This window comes from Chrysemys picta, chromosome 1 (assembly GCF_011386835.1).
Source record: "Chrysemys picta bellii isolate R12L10 chromosome 1, ASM1138683v2, whole genome shotgun sequence".
Taxonomy (NCBI): Eukaryota; Metazoa; Chordata; order Testudines; family Emydidae; genus Chrysemys; species Chrysemys picta.
Genome location: NC_088791.1, coordinates 341,290,052 through 341,303,083, shown reverse-complemented (window position 1 = coordinate 341,303,083; position 13,032 = coordinate 341,290,052). Strand labels below are relative to the sequence as shown.

Sequence of the window (13,032 nt, the reverse complement as noted above, 5' to 3'; positions counted from 1 at the left end):
AACACTTAGGATTCACCACCCCAGGGGACTGCTGTAGATTTGGTATCTTCCTTAGCAGAAGACCCCACAGGATCGCAATCACTGCAGAGTGGCATATAGTGAATTTTGATGGCACTGGCTATATAGCCTCCATTCCTGGAGCTGAGTTGCGAAATGCTTGTTCCTCTGAATGTCCAGCATTAGCATTAGAGCCGAGTGTGGGGACAAATCTAGGTTTCCTGAAGCTGGTGAGTCTGGGTCATGTTTTAAGTGAGCCTGAGCCGATTTGTGGTTCTGAGTTGAATTTTTGAGAAACCAGTGGCTTTGCAGGGTGTTCAGCCGGCAGCCAGACAAAACGTGGCTTCTGCTGCGCTTTTTGCTTTGAGTTTCCTGGTTCCTTAACAGTGAAACTGAACTCTGCAAGCCCCAGAGGAACTGAAACAGCTCTGCAGAAACCTCTCCATGGCTTGAGACTGCATTTTCACCCAGCGCTGGTTCTGTCTAAGCACAGATGCTGGGGTTTTCAAAGGTGTCGAAGGGGGTCAGGTTCCCAACTTCCACTGAATTTCAGTGAACATCCCAGCTTTAAACTGCAGTCCTCACCATGGTGTTTGTGTCAGCCTGGCCCAAATACACTGCATCTGATATGCTGCTTAGTACAGCCTTTAGACAGCCAATATTATATGATCAGGTGGCAGATCAAGAGAGTGTCCCAAAGACACAGTTTTCTTAGTAAGCTTTGATCTGTCATTTTACATGTGTGGGTATTATTAGAGGCCAAATGACCAGGGTCCAGGTGAAAGTTTCAAGCCGTTTCAAAATGGCTGAAATACCCTCTTCCGGGCATGTGCTCTAGTGCCTCTCAGGCTAGAGGATCCTAAAGAGCTTTCCATATACAAACATCATTTCACTCACCACTGAAGCACCGCTGCTTCTGGAGTAGAGCCATTGTATCAGTGCACAGCAATGCCACTTATATATTTTAATTTGGCTCAGTCTAAGCTGTTGTGTGTTTTACATTGTGAGTCATCTTCCATTTACCTTGTGGAGACTCTTGAAGAATGGCTGGCAGTGTCGAAATCTATTCTTGTTTTATTACATTTCCTTTGTGCATCTCCTCCCACAACTTGTCCCCATGGAGACCAAGATTCCCGTGGCCATTCAGCTTTGGGCCCCCTCTGTACTACAAAGCCTACCGTTTCCTAGTACTGCTGGAGTCAGAACATAGTTTGGGTTTGCCTGAGGGCAGGCCCAAACAAAACCCGTATTAGTGTTTTAGCCTTGGTTTGATTTGTTCGATAGGTGTTGATGGAAAGTTTCTCGAACCCAGGCCGCGGCAGTGCGGGCCCCAAATCCTAACCACTAGACCACCAGGGAGGTGATTGGTAAAGAGCAGAGCACAGCTGCTTCTCATCCACACAGATAAAACTTGTTCTCACTTGGTGCGGGGTGCTCCCGTGCTGAAACATGGTGCTTAAACGGGGAGTTTGCAGTATGTGCAGGACCTTATTCATTCAGCCACACCTCCACCTTGGGAAAATTTGAGGTGTGGGTGGCGTACCCGAGCCCACTTATCCACTGATGCTTTAAAAACTCCCACACCCCAATCTGGACCTATGCTGGTTATGTGATATGTATGTATCTCGTGATCCTTGTTACTGATACCTGTAATCCCTCATAACTCAAGCCAGACCCCAGATGTACAGTACCTTCTCTCTTAATTTGTGTATATTTAATTTTAAACATTAACTTGAATAAAATTTTTAAATCTGTTGTTGGAGCAACTTCTATTAGTGGAAAGGACAAACTTTTGAACTTCACAGAGCTCTTCCTCAGGTCTGGAGAAAGTAACCAGATTGTCCAAAACTAAATACAAGGTGGGACAGATTATTAAACCTAAGGGATTCACACATGATGTGGGAGACCACTTAAAATGAAGTGGGCAATTAACACTTCTGCAGTCATAGGACAATGGAGGGTTAGTTGCTAGCAGGGTGTGTTACAAATTGTTGTAATGGGTTATAAAACCAGGGTCTCTATTAAGTCCATGGTTTTTAGTGACCAGCACAGTTATGAATTTAAGTTCCCAGGCTCATCTTTTGAAGGCATTGTGCAGGTTTCCTTAGAGGACAAAGGACTGAGAGGTGTGATTTGCTTTGTGAAAAGTGTTCACCCACAGGTGATGGGGTGTTTTTGTTTTTTATAATTTTTCTGTGTGAGTTCTTTCAAGAGCATAGTGATTGTCTGTCTTTGCTCACATAGTTGTTGCTGGGGCATTTGATGCACTGGATGAGAAACACTACATGTTGTGATAGGCATGCGTAGGACCCAGGGATCTTGAAAGATGTGTTGGGGGTGGGGTGGGGTGGATATTCATCATCAGAGCAGTAGAGAGATGTTTGCAGGTTTTGCAGCTGTTGCTCTCTCAGGGTCTGTTGCTGCTTTGAGTTGGTGTGTCCTGATCTGTGGGGAGCTTGCTTCAGATGATGAGCTTCGTAACACTGGGTGGGGAGGGGTATTTGAAGACCAGAAGAGGGGATTCAGGAAAGATTTCTTTCAGGATAGGGTCCCATGTAGTATAGATTGTAATTGTTTGATGCTACCCCACATGGGTTCCAATGTGGGGTGGTAGGTGACAACTAAGGGTGGTGCAGTCGGAGGAGATTTTATTTCTGTATTGAAACAGGTTCTCCCAGAGTATTTGGGTGGCCCACTCCATGATGTGATCTACTTCTCTGGTGGAATGTCCTTGTCTCGTGATGGTGGTTTTAAGTGTGTGGAGATGTGTATCCCAGACTTTCTCTTCTGAGCATATTCTGTGGTATTCGAGTGCCTAGCTGTAGATAATAGATTTCTTGGTGTGTCTAAGGTGGTCACTGGATCTGTGGAGGTAAGTGTGGTGATCCATGGGTTTCCCTTGTTGAAGTTGATCGTGATGTCCTGGAAGCTGATGCTGGTGTGGGTGTGTTAATCTAGAGAGAGTGTGATGGATGGTGGGTGTTGAGGGGCGGGGGAAATCTGTGAGGGAGTGGCCTATAAACAGGTTGGCATGTTGGGGAGCCATCTTAGGACCGCTGGCTGTTCCCATTGTTTGGACAAAGTGTTTGTTGTTCAAGGTAAAGTTGGTTATGGGTGAGGATGAAATGGATGAGTTTGGAGATGTTTGCAGTGGATTTCTCAATGGGTAGTGATCAACGGCTCCATGTCTAGTTGGCAGCCGGTTTCAATTGGAGTGCCCCAGGGGTCAGTCCTGGGGCCGGTTTTGTTCAATATCTTCATTAATGATCTGGAGGATGGTGTGGACTGCACTCTCAGCAAGTTTGCAGATGACTCTAAACTGGGATGACTGGTAGATACGCTGGAGGGCAGGCACAGGATACAGAGGGACCTAGACAAATTAGAGGATTGGGCCAAAAGAAACCTGATGAGGTTCAACAAAGACATGTGCAGAGTCCTGCACTTAGGATGGAAGAATCCTGTGCACTGTTACAGACTAGGGACCGAATGGTTAGGAAGAAGTCCTGCAGAAAAGGACCTAGGGGTTACAGTGGACGAGAAGCTGGATATGAGTCAACAGTGTGCCCTTGTTGCCAAGAAAGGCTAATGGCATTTTGGGCTGGATAAGTAGGGGCATTGCCAGCAGATCGAGGGACGTGATCATTCCCCTCTATTCGACATTGGTGAGGCCTCATCTAGAGCACTGTGTCCAGCTTTGGGCCCCACACTACAAGAAGGATGTGGAAAAATTGGAAAGAGTCCAGCAGAGGACAACAAAAATGATTAGGGGGCTGGAGCACATGACTTATGAGGAGAGGCTGAGGGAACTGGGATTGTTTAGTCTGCAGAAGAGAAGAATGAGGGGGGATTTGATAGCTGCTTTCAACTACCTGAAAGGGGGTTACAAAGAGGATGGATCTAGACTCAGTGGTACCTGATGACAGAACAAGGAGTAATGGTCTCAAGTTGCAGTGGGGGAGGTCTAGGTTGGATATTAGGAAACACTATTTCACTAGGAGGGTGGTGAAGCACTGGAATGCGTTACCTAGGGAGGTGCTGGAATCTCCTTCCTTAGAGGTTTTTAAGGTCAGGCTTGACAAAGCTCTGGCTGGGATGATTTAATTGGGAATTGGTCCTGCTTTGAGCAGGGGGTTGGACTAGATGACCTCCTGAGGTCCTTTCCAACCCTGATATTCTATGATTCTGAGTGGTTTCATATCTGAGGCAGGCAGCAGTGTCATCGTGGTGAGGGATGTTTGGCGTATAGGAAATTGACTTCCATAGGGGCAAGGATGGTGTTCTGAGGGAGCTTGTTAATGCTGCAGTGTTTCTGGAAGAACTTGGTGGTGTCCTGGAGGAAACTGGCCTTTTGGAGGATGGTTTCCTTGGGTCCTGATATTCCTTCAGTAAGAGTGCCATGGCCCGATATGATGGGTCTGCCTAGGTTCCCTGGTGTATCTTGGGAAGCATGTAGAAGTTCCCTGGGGTGGGTTCAGGGGGATGAGGTTATAGAGGTTCTCTTGGAGTTGTTTGGGGAAGGATTTGATTATATCTTTAAATTCCTGGGTGGATTATGGTGTAGGGTATTCCTTCAGTTCTTTATAGTAGGTGGTGTCAGAATTGTTGGTGGGCTCATTAATATAGTCGTCATGAGTAAGGCTGCAAATCTGTCATGGAGGTCACGGATTCCGTAACTTTCCGGGATCTTTGTGACTTCCGCAGTGGCCGGTGCAGCAGGCCCCGAGGCTACCTGAGCAGCTGGGGCAGCCCCGGGGGCCAGCCGCACTAGCCACTGCGGGAGCGGCCCCGGGGCCGCTGGAGCAGCAACAGTCCCGGGGCGGCCCTGGAGCAGCGGTCCCAGAGCAGCAGCGGTGCCCCAGGTGTGTCCGCCTCCCCTCCCCCCCCCGAATAGCTGCGCCCCCCCAGAGCAGCTAAGATTTGGTCAGGGGTATTTATAGTACAAGTCATGGACAAGTCACGGGCAGTTATTGCCCGTGACTTGTCCATGACTTTTACTAAAAATACCTATGACTAAATCTTAGCCTTAGTCATTGACTGAGGACTACAATGGTGCCTCCTTTGTCTGCTGATTTTATCATTAACCAACGATAGTTGGATTTTTTTGGCTTGTGACTGTTGGTGCGGATGTGGTAGCTGTGGGTGATGTCTTCATTGTGAAAATTCCTTGAGGTGGAGTCGGTGAATGAATGTTTCTAGTTCTACATGTGAGGATGGTATAAGGTTCTGTGGTGGTGCAGACGTTCAGTCCCTTGGAGAGTACAGATAATTCAGTTCCCAGTGTGGTTGTCTTGATAGGTTGATGTTGGGGTGTCGTGTAGTGTCCATGTGGATGGGTCCCGGTGTCATGGTTTCCCCCAGAAGTTAACCATGACAATAACAACCACCAACATGTTGATTTGTGGAATCTGTGCTGTGGGGTTGGTCTAATTTGTTGTTTTTCAATGTTCCATAGACAGATCCTCAGAGAAGTTCCACTGCTTAACGTGGAAATATTTAGCAACTTGCTTATAATCACTGTGGGTACGATTTCTTATTTGCCTTTTGATGCTACAGTTGGGTTTATATTTCTAGTCACTGCTATTGTGCTTAGCTCAGTGAGAGAAGTACCATGACTGGGCAGAGAAAACATCTGCCAGAATCCACATTCTTCTTCGAGTGCTGGTTCTCATGCACCCGAGTCGAACAAGTAGTGTCCACTGGCCCACACATGTTCCAGACCAATGGTAGAAGAGGCAGTACGGGCCAGCAGCTCTCCAGTTCCTTCTTACCGCCATGTGGCCTGAGTCGGAAACCCAGCGTGCACAGATTTCTCCAGCTTTTCTCGTTGATCGCCTGTAAATAGCTATTGATAATAGTTTGATATTTGTTATATTCGCATAGTTAGAATTTTATAGTATAGTTTGTGTAGCTTGGTTTTTTCCTGTTCTGCTCAGAAGCCTTTTAAGTGGGCTTTAAAAAGCAGATGTGAGGCCTGTGTTCACAATAGCTCCTAACTCCGGCACTGTGTCCGTACACCAGCTTCGCACTTCTCTTTCTTAAGCTACCCCGCGTAGGATCAGGCTCAGACGTCGCCTGTGCAGGTGCCAGCCTGTTGTTTCTGTGTGAGTGAGTGCAGCCTGGGAAAGAGACTGTCGAGTGATGCTCAGTGGAAACAGGATCAAGTTGCTTTGTTCATCTTAATGAAACCTGAGCTATTTGGTAAGACATGGGACTCTGAAAGCTAGGCAAGAGCAGGGAGTGCCTTAGCAAAGGGTAACCGCAAATATGTTTTTGCCGGCTGACCAGGATCTTTGCTTGAATGCTGCCCCCTTCTGGCAGCTTTAGACATTGCACTTATATTTGAAATAGTTATCTTTATCTTGACCTCGTGTGACTCATGTGGTGAGGGTTGTCGGTGTTCCCCCTTTCCTTGTTTGTTTGACTAGTTTGTCTTTGATTGGAAACTTTTCTAGACAGACATTGTGGCTTACTCTTTATTTTTGTAAAACAGTATGTACATTGATGGAAACTTCTTCAAGCCAAAGGGTGCGGCAGCACCTCTACTTTAGGGTTACCGTATGTCCGGATTTTCGGGCCTCAAATCCCCATCCGGGAGGAAATCCCCAAAAGCCGGACATGTCCGGGAAAATAGGGAGGGAGGGGCCGGCGGTGCTCGGCCGGGGGCCGGCGCCCCAGGGCCCGAGCCGAGCCGGGTGGGAGACGCTGGGGCCAGAGCCTCTTGGCCTGGGCCAGCCGGCCGCCGAAAGAAGCCGCTCGGCCGGGGGGGCCGGACTGGGCCACGCCTCCTCATGCCCCCCAGCCCCAGCTTACCTGCTGCCTGCCTGCTTCAGGCTTCCTGCGAATCAAATGTTCGCGGGAAGCAAGGGAGGGTGAGGGGCAGGGGGGGCGAAGCGTTCGGGGGAGGGGGCGGAGTTGGGGTGGGGCTGTGAAGGGGCGGGGGCAGGGATGGGGATGGGGGCTGTGAAGGGCCGGGGCCCCGTGGAGTGTCCTCTTTTTGGACACTTAAAATATGGTAACCCTACTCTACTTCCAGCACCCATGAATAGCTGTTACTGAGGGGTGCCAACTCCATGTAACCAGCCAGCCTTTATGGGCACGCCAACAAGCACTCTGCAGGCCATCAGTCATCTATAAACCACAATTTGAGAACCATTGCAGCTGACCAGTACACGTTATCAAACCTTTCAAACAGCGTATGATAACAAATCCAGAGCTCACTAGGACTTCGGTGCGCATCATGATTATTCAGTATAGCTCTCGGAATGAACTGGCTCCTACCAACTGAGTAAAGGAGACTCTCTGTTAGCAGCTAACAGATTTAAAGCATGCTGCTGGGCAGGTTGAGTTCCATCTATGAAGGGCGATAGTAATTACACGTACTACCCCTAGCCAGTTCGTTCCAGTGATATAACATGATTCTCACGGAGTACATTTTATGAAGTCTTGTAATGCTTTTTCAGTAATGGTGCTTTGTTGTCTCTTCAACCTTTTAATTATCTCTTGTAGGTATTTTGATTTATTTGTTGCGGTGTTGTTGCAGCGTCATGTGTGGCTTACCGAAAGAGGGCTTTGTAAACATTGCTACTTTATTAATACACTTTTTCACTGCTTCTTCCCTAGCTGGCGCCAGAAAACACTCTGATGTCCTTCCAAAAAGCAGTGGAGCAGAAAACACATGGAGTACAAGCTGACGTCGTGATAAGGCAAGTCTGTGTAACTGTTTGCTTCAAGTGCAGTGATTTTCTTTAGTGACCCCCTCCAACCCAAATCCCTAGATCTGCTTTGTTTTGGTTCCAGATCTGAATTTTACCACTTAAGTTTTCCACTGCAGTGTCTGTAGCATCCTCTGAGAAGGGCCTCTTGGAGAATGTGCTCATATCTTCTCATATGTTGCTATTTATAAAGTATGTATGTTAGTCATTTGGCTGGCACAATGATTAAAAATTAAATTATAAAGGAAACCAGACTTTCTACTAATCTTCATATCAAGGACCAAAATTCACGACAGGGTGCCATCTTGTCGATATTTTGTTTTATTATGATGAAATAAGATAACATGGGGCTGGTTTGCCTTAGTCTGGCTGCATTCTCCAAAGGAGTACAGTGGAACCTGCTTGTAAAGAGCTTGGCTATAGTGAAGTTCTGTTGGCAGGGAAGGAGAATGAAAGTCCTAAATTTTTTCATTGCATTGTACAAGTGCCACCCGAGTTAAAACGGCCATGAGAATTTACCAGCCCAGACACAAAATCTCTTTGCCTTCCCTTACCATGATGCTAAAGATGAAGAAAATTTAATTAGATTTTTATCTGCCTGTTCCCCCCCATTTCCCCCTTCCCCCCCACCCCCCAAAAAATCAGTTCTACCCTGTAGAACTTGGCAAGGCTGAGTTAGGGGAAATCTTTGAAAGAGTGGAGTTATTCTCACATAAAAAATGTCTAAGAGGGGAATTTTCTGCATTTAATTTCCTCAGACCTCCTAGATCTCTTAAATATAAATAGTTGATGCATGTTTTCTTCATAGACATACAACATGTGCACATTTGCAGAAAGCAGATTCAACATCCTCTGTACAACAAACTTCCACTGTTTGCTCCTACTGAATGGGAGGCAGAATTTCAAAGGGACATTTTTAAGGATGATTGTGTGTGACTGCTATTATGGTAGCACCTAGCAGCAGCAGTCAGGCTCAGGGCCCCATCGTAGAACCGCTGTGTATAAACACAGAGTAGAAGGACAGTCCTTGCCCAAGGAGCTAATTTAAGGCCAGGTGCAGGATTGTGTGTAATAAAGAATAAGCAGCAGCAAGTGAGGGAGGCTATATGCAAGGTTAGATGGGATATTTATTTTGAATTGGAAGATACAAGTCACAGTCCTGCTGCTTCTCTTTGAACTTGCACTTTGGGACCAAATGCAAGGTTGTTAAGTGGAAGATATAAAAAGGGAGAGTATCACAGTGTTGAAGAACTGGTTAATGCATGCAACAAAAATGAATGAAGTGGAATAGACGAATGGGGCACAGGAAAAAAGGAAGGAAGTGAGAGAGGGGAACAGAGGGAGGGTGAAATGGGGAAGGGATAGCAAGAGGGCACTCACTAACATGTGAGATGTGGATGCATAGCAAACCACACTCAGAAAAGGCATTGCTTTTAGTACCTTCCCAGGGCTGTAAGCACATGTGCCAGGCTGAATCCTGGAGAAGATGCTTTTTATTTCTGTTGTTAGGTTAGATGCTAAATCTGATTCTCGTTCTTTGCATGGGGGAGGATGTGGATTCTCGTGGTTTCATTTTGCTACACTGAAAGTCAGTGACCCTCTCTTGCTTGTCTAATAGTGACACTGCATTTGCATATAGTGTGGATCAGGGTTCATATCTGATGCTAAGAAATAGCTTGAAATTAACCCACAAGAGAGACGCACAATTTTTTTTTTAAACCCACCTCTTTGGTGGGTTATTCTATCTGAAAGGCGTCTCTGCGGTAAAAGATAGGCTTGTGGGTTATGGAGTTTGAACATCAGGGCTTGTCTTTTGCAATCGCCGTCTGACAGCAAACAGATTTAAACCATAATGGAAGTTCCTCTCCGCTCTAGCGGGAGGTCATTTTGTAGTGTTGAAGGACAAATCAGGGTTGATAGCGACTTAATCCCTTTAGAATCATTCCAAAGTTAAGTCATTAACTGTTGTAAAGAGAATACCATTGGAAGCAAAATAATCGCTTGTGTGTCGGGGATGATCCTGGTCGCTTTGCGTAGCTATTCTAACAGAGTCAGCTGACCTTGCAGAATTGTGGAGTTGAAAGTATCACTCAAACACCCTGAGCCTGGACCACGTCATGCTGCTGAAATGGCAGTCCTGTGTTTCAGCTGCCGAGCTGTCTACTGCCCCCTGCAGGAGAACCCTGATCTGCCCTTCAACTGAAAAGCTTGTGTCTCCCCTGCCTCCATGGGAGTGTGGCGTCTGCATGTTTCCTTGACATCATGCCCCCCTTGATTCGTGAAATGCATCCTGCAGGATCTTTATAAAGTCAGGGCTCCGCTGTACACGCAGTGCCTTTCTTACCTGTGCATGTTTGTACGATGCTACTTAGCCCGGGCGTTCCAAGTGACAACACACCTGGATGGGGCCAGGGAGGGGATTAGAAAGGGGAGGGAACGTTAAGGACCACACAGGGTTTCTGCACGGCACTGTGTTGGTTAAAGAGTGTTTGAGTACACTGTGCTGAGAGATGTACTGAGTCGTGGGCGCCTATCTACCTTAAACAGTCAACATTCTTCATTCCGTGTCTGCTTGGCCGTTTTAAACCATATGAAAGACCTTCAGATGTCGAGGCATGATGTGCTTCTGGCCAGGACTGGTGCTGTGTCAGCGTGTTGCTTTGGGTGGAAAGGCAGTTTATGTAATTCCTTGCTAGAAATAGAAAATAAGATTTGAGTGACATTTCGGATAAGGCCCTTCCGCAGGCGGTGGTGAAGCTGGGACTGCATTTGCTCTGTCAACTAAAGTAGGTCTTTGTACTGCTCCCAGCTCAAGGCAGGCTCCTTGGCAGACTCCCAATTAGATTCAAATGGGTTTTTACTGTTAACCCTGTCCGTATTCAAGATCTCCCTCTTGAGCCTCGCTACAGTGGGGATCTGTGCTTTGACACCCCTGGCCATTTCCAAGGCTTCACACCCTGCACCTCAGGCCAGCCGGTGACTGGAGAAGCGTGGCAGCAGCTTCCTGACGAACAGCTGCCCCAACCTGTCTTCCCCACTGTGAAAATCATGTCTAGAGCCTTATTCTTTCAAAAGGGTTTGTTGTGCTGCTCTGAGCTAGATTTCAAACCTCCACAGCAAAGAATTCTCATCCACAGCTCTTCAACCTCCGTGGGATCCCTCCTCTTCTTTTAATGTTGCCACTCTTCTGTCATCTTCTTTGAAGTGTTCGTTAAACATCTGGGTGCGGCCCATAGGCAGTACATAGATGCGGCTAGTTTACTTCATAGGGCAAAATTCTGTTCATGGTATCTGCCCCCTCCTCTGCAGCTGCTTGTATGGATGCTGCCTTTAATATATTTTACTCTGAATCTAGCACACCTCTCTAGGTTAACCCATATCTTCAGAGGAAATGTGTGTGTGGTTATGGTCAGAAAAGCATTTAAATAAAAATAACAACTTTTTAGCTCAGCTAATCTGCTGCCTGGTCTGCATTACAAGTATATCTGGTTTTCCTGACCAAAATATGGACCTTTATTACTCCAGTTTTAGCACCACAGAGCCAGTACACCTATGGACAACAAGGGATCCTTTTCTGGCTAACACATCCGCAACAAAATTGTTCACTAAGTTCAGGTTTAAAGCCGTGGTTAGTTCTCTTTTTGAAAAAGTTCATAATGTTATGAGAGACAGGCAGGCGTAATGTGACCACAGGATTAAGAACCGGAATGCTCATCCTAGCCCCAACACTACCCCCATCTATGGTCTGGGGCGAGTCTCCTAATCCCCTTCCTAGTTTTCCCATCTGTGAAATGGGAATACTGCTTCTGTACTTCACAGGGGCATTGTGAAATTTAGCCAGCTCCTGTCTGGAGAGCTGCTGAGTAGTACTAGTTGGACCGTTTAGGGCAAGGTGAATCTCAAAAGGCTACTCTGGATTTCATGTTTGCTTTGGATGTTTATCAGAACTTTTTGCGCAGTTGGGCTGGGAATCTCGTGAAGATAGGCTCTCTTGTGAGATACCCCAGCATCTTCTGCTTCCGACTGGCTTGTAAATAACACAAGCACTGTGCCTCTTGCGATATTTGTGTGCTTCCTGCCCCAACCAAGTCCCAGAAGTGCAAAAGCAAATGAACCACCAAAAAACGCCTGTAACTAAACCCGAGTAACTGGATAACCCTTCTTCAGTCACCTTCGTCCTCCATTCCCACTGCACTGTTGCTGTCATTCGTTACTTGTGAGGTGACGTTTTCAAAAGTGCCTAGGTAACTCAGGATACTAAATACCATTTTCAAAAGTGACTTAGGCTATGTCTACACTTACGGCGGCATGTAGAATACACACACAGCACGCCCCCCAGCATGAGTTTAAATAGCCGAGACAAGGCTTATGCGAGTAGACTAAAGACGTGGCAGAACCTTCTACAGGGCTGTCTACCCACCCAAGCTGCAGGGAAAGTCTCTGGCAGTGGGGAGGCAGCTCCCTGCTGCTGGAACCTTTCCTCGCTACATCGCCCATGCCAGAGACTTTTCACTGCAGCGTGTTCTACACGTACCCTACACACAGTCACCACCGGTACAGATGATGCATTAGGCACTTAATAGTCTAAACCTTATTGAAATTCTGTGGGACTTGAGGGTCCTACATGGGGAAATTGGGGTCCTAAGTAACTCAGGTGGTTTTGAAAATTTTATCATTTGTCTGATTTTTAGGTTGTAAGACTTTCAGGGCAGGCATTATTTGCTTTACACGTGTATAAAGGGCCTCTCATGATAAAACAAAATTAACAGGATTCATAATTAATTTTCAGTGGTTTTTGGGCCTCAGGAGAACAGGGTGAGTTTTTTGGCAATCACTCAGGTGGGGAGTTCTGTTCTTATCCAAGTTTACCAAATCCTAAGAGAAACTCTAAGTTAAGGGTGGAGCTGTGAAAACCTTGAAACGGATGAAAGCATCTGCAATGCATTTTAGAGATTTTTCTCCTGTGTGTAGCTTTGTAAATGAATCAAGAACATTAAGGGCCTGCAAAAATAATTGAGATCTTGACCGCATTTTAACCCCGGTCTGAAAAGCTGGAGAGAGGGTGGAGCAGACATCAACTGTTCTGCTCTAATATGGTGTACGTGCTAGTGAATAGCCGCAGGTTAACGGAGATGCTTGTTTGCTTTGCAGCTATGATGGGGTGCCATTCCTTATGCACGATAAGACGCTCAGGAGGACAACTAACGTGGAGGAAGTGTTTCCAGAGCTGGCCGACAAGTATTCTTACATGTTCAACTGGACTGACCTGGAGAGTCTTAATGCTGGAGAATGGTTCCTAAGAGTGCGTGCGATCATGTACTGA

At 46.6% G+C, this 13,032-nt stretch overlaps 1 protein-coding gene across 2 annotated transcripts in view; it reads left to right on the top strand.

The window, feature by feature from the left end:
• Window positions 1-13,032, top strand: part of GDPD5 (glycerophosphodiester phosphodiesterase domain containing 5) — a 325,483-nt gene that overhangs the window by 275,958 nt on the left and 36,493 nt on the right. For both annotated transcript variants that reach the window (XM_065581769.1, XM_042850476.2), the window contains 2 exons: window positions 7,618-7,700; window positions 12,861-13,011. In XM_065581769.1, coding sequence (XP_065437841.1) covers window positions 7,618-7,700; window positions 12,861-13,011 — 234 coding nt within the window. The remainder of the gene's footprint in view (window positions 1-7,617; window positions 7,701-12,860; window positions 13,012-13,032) is intronic.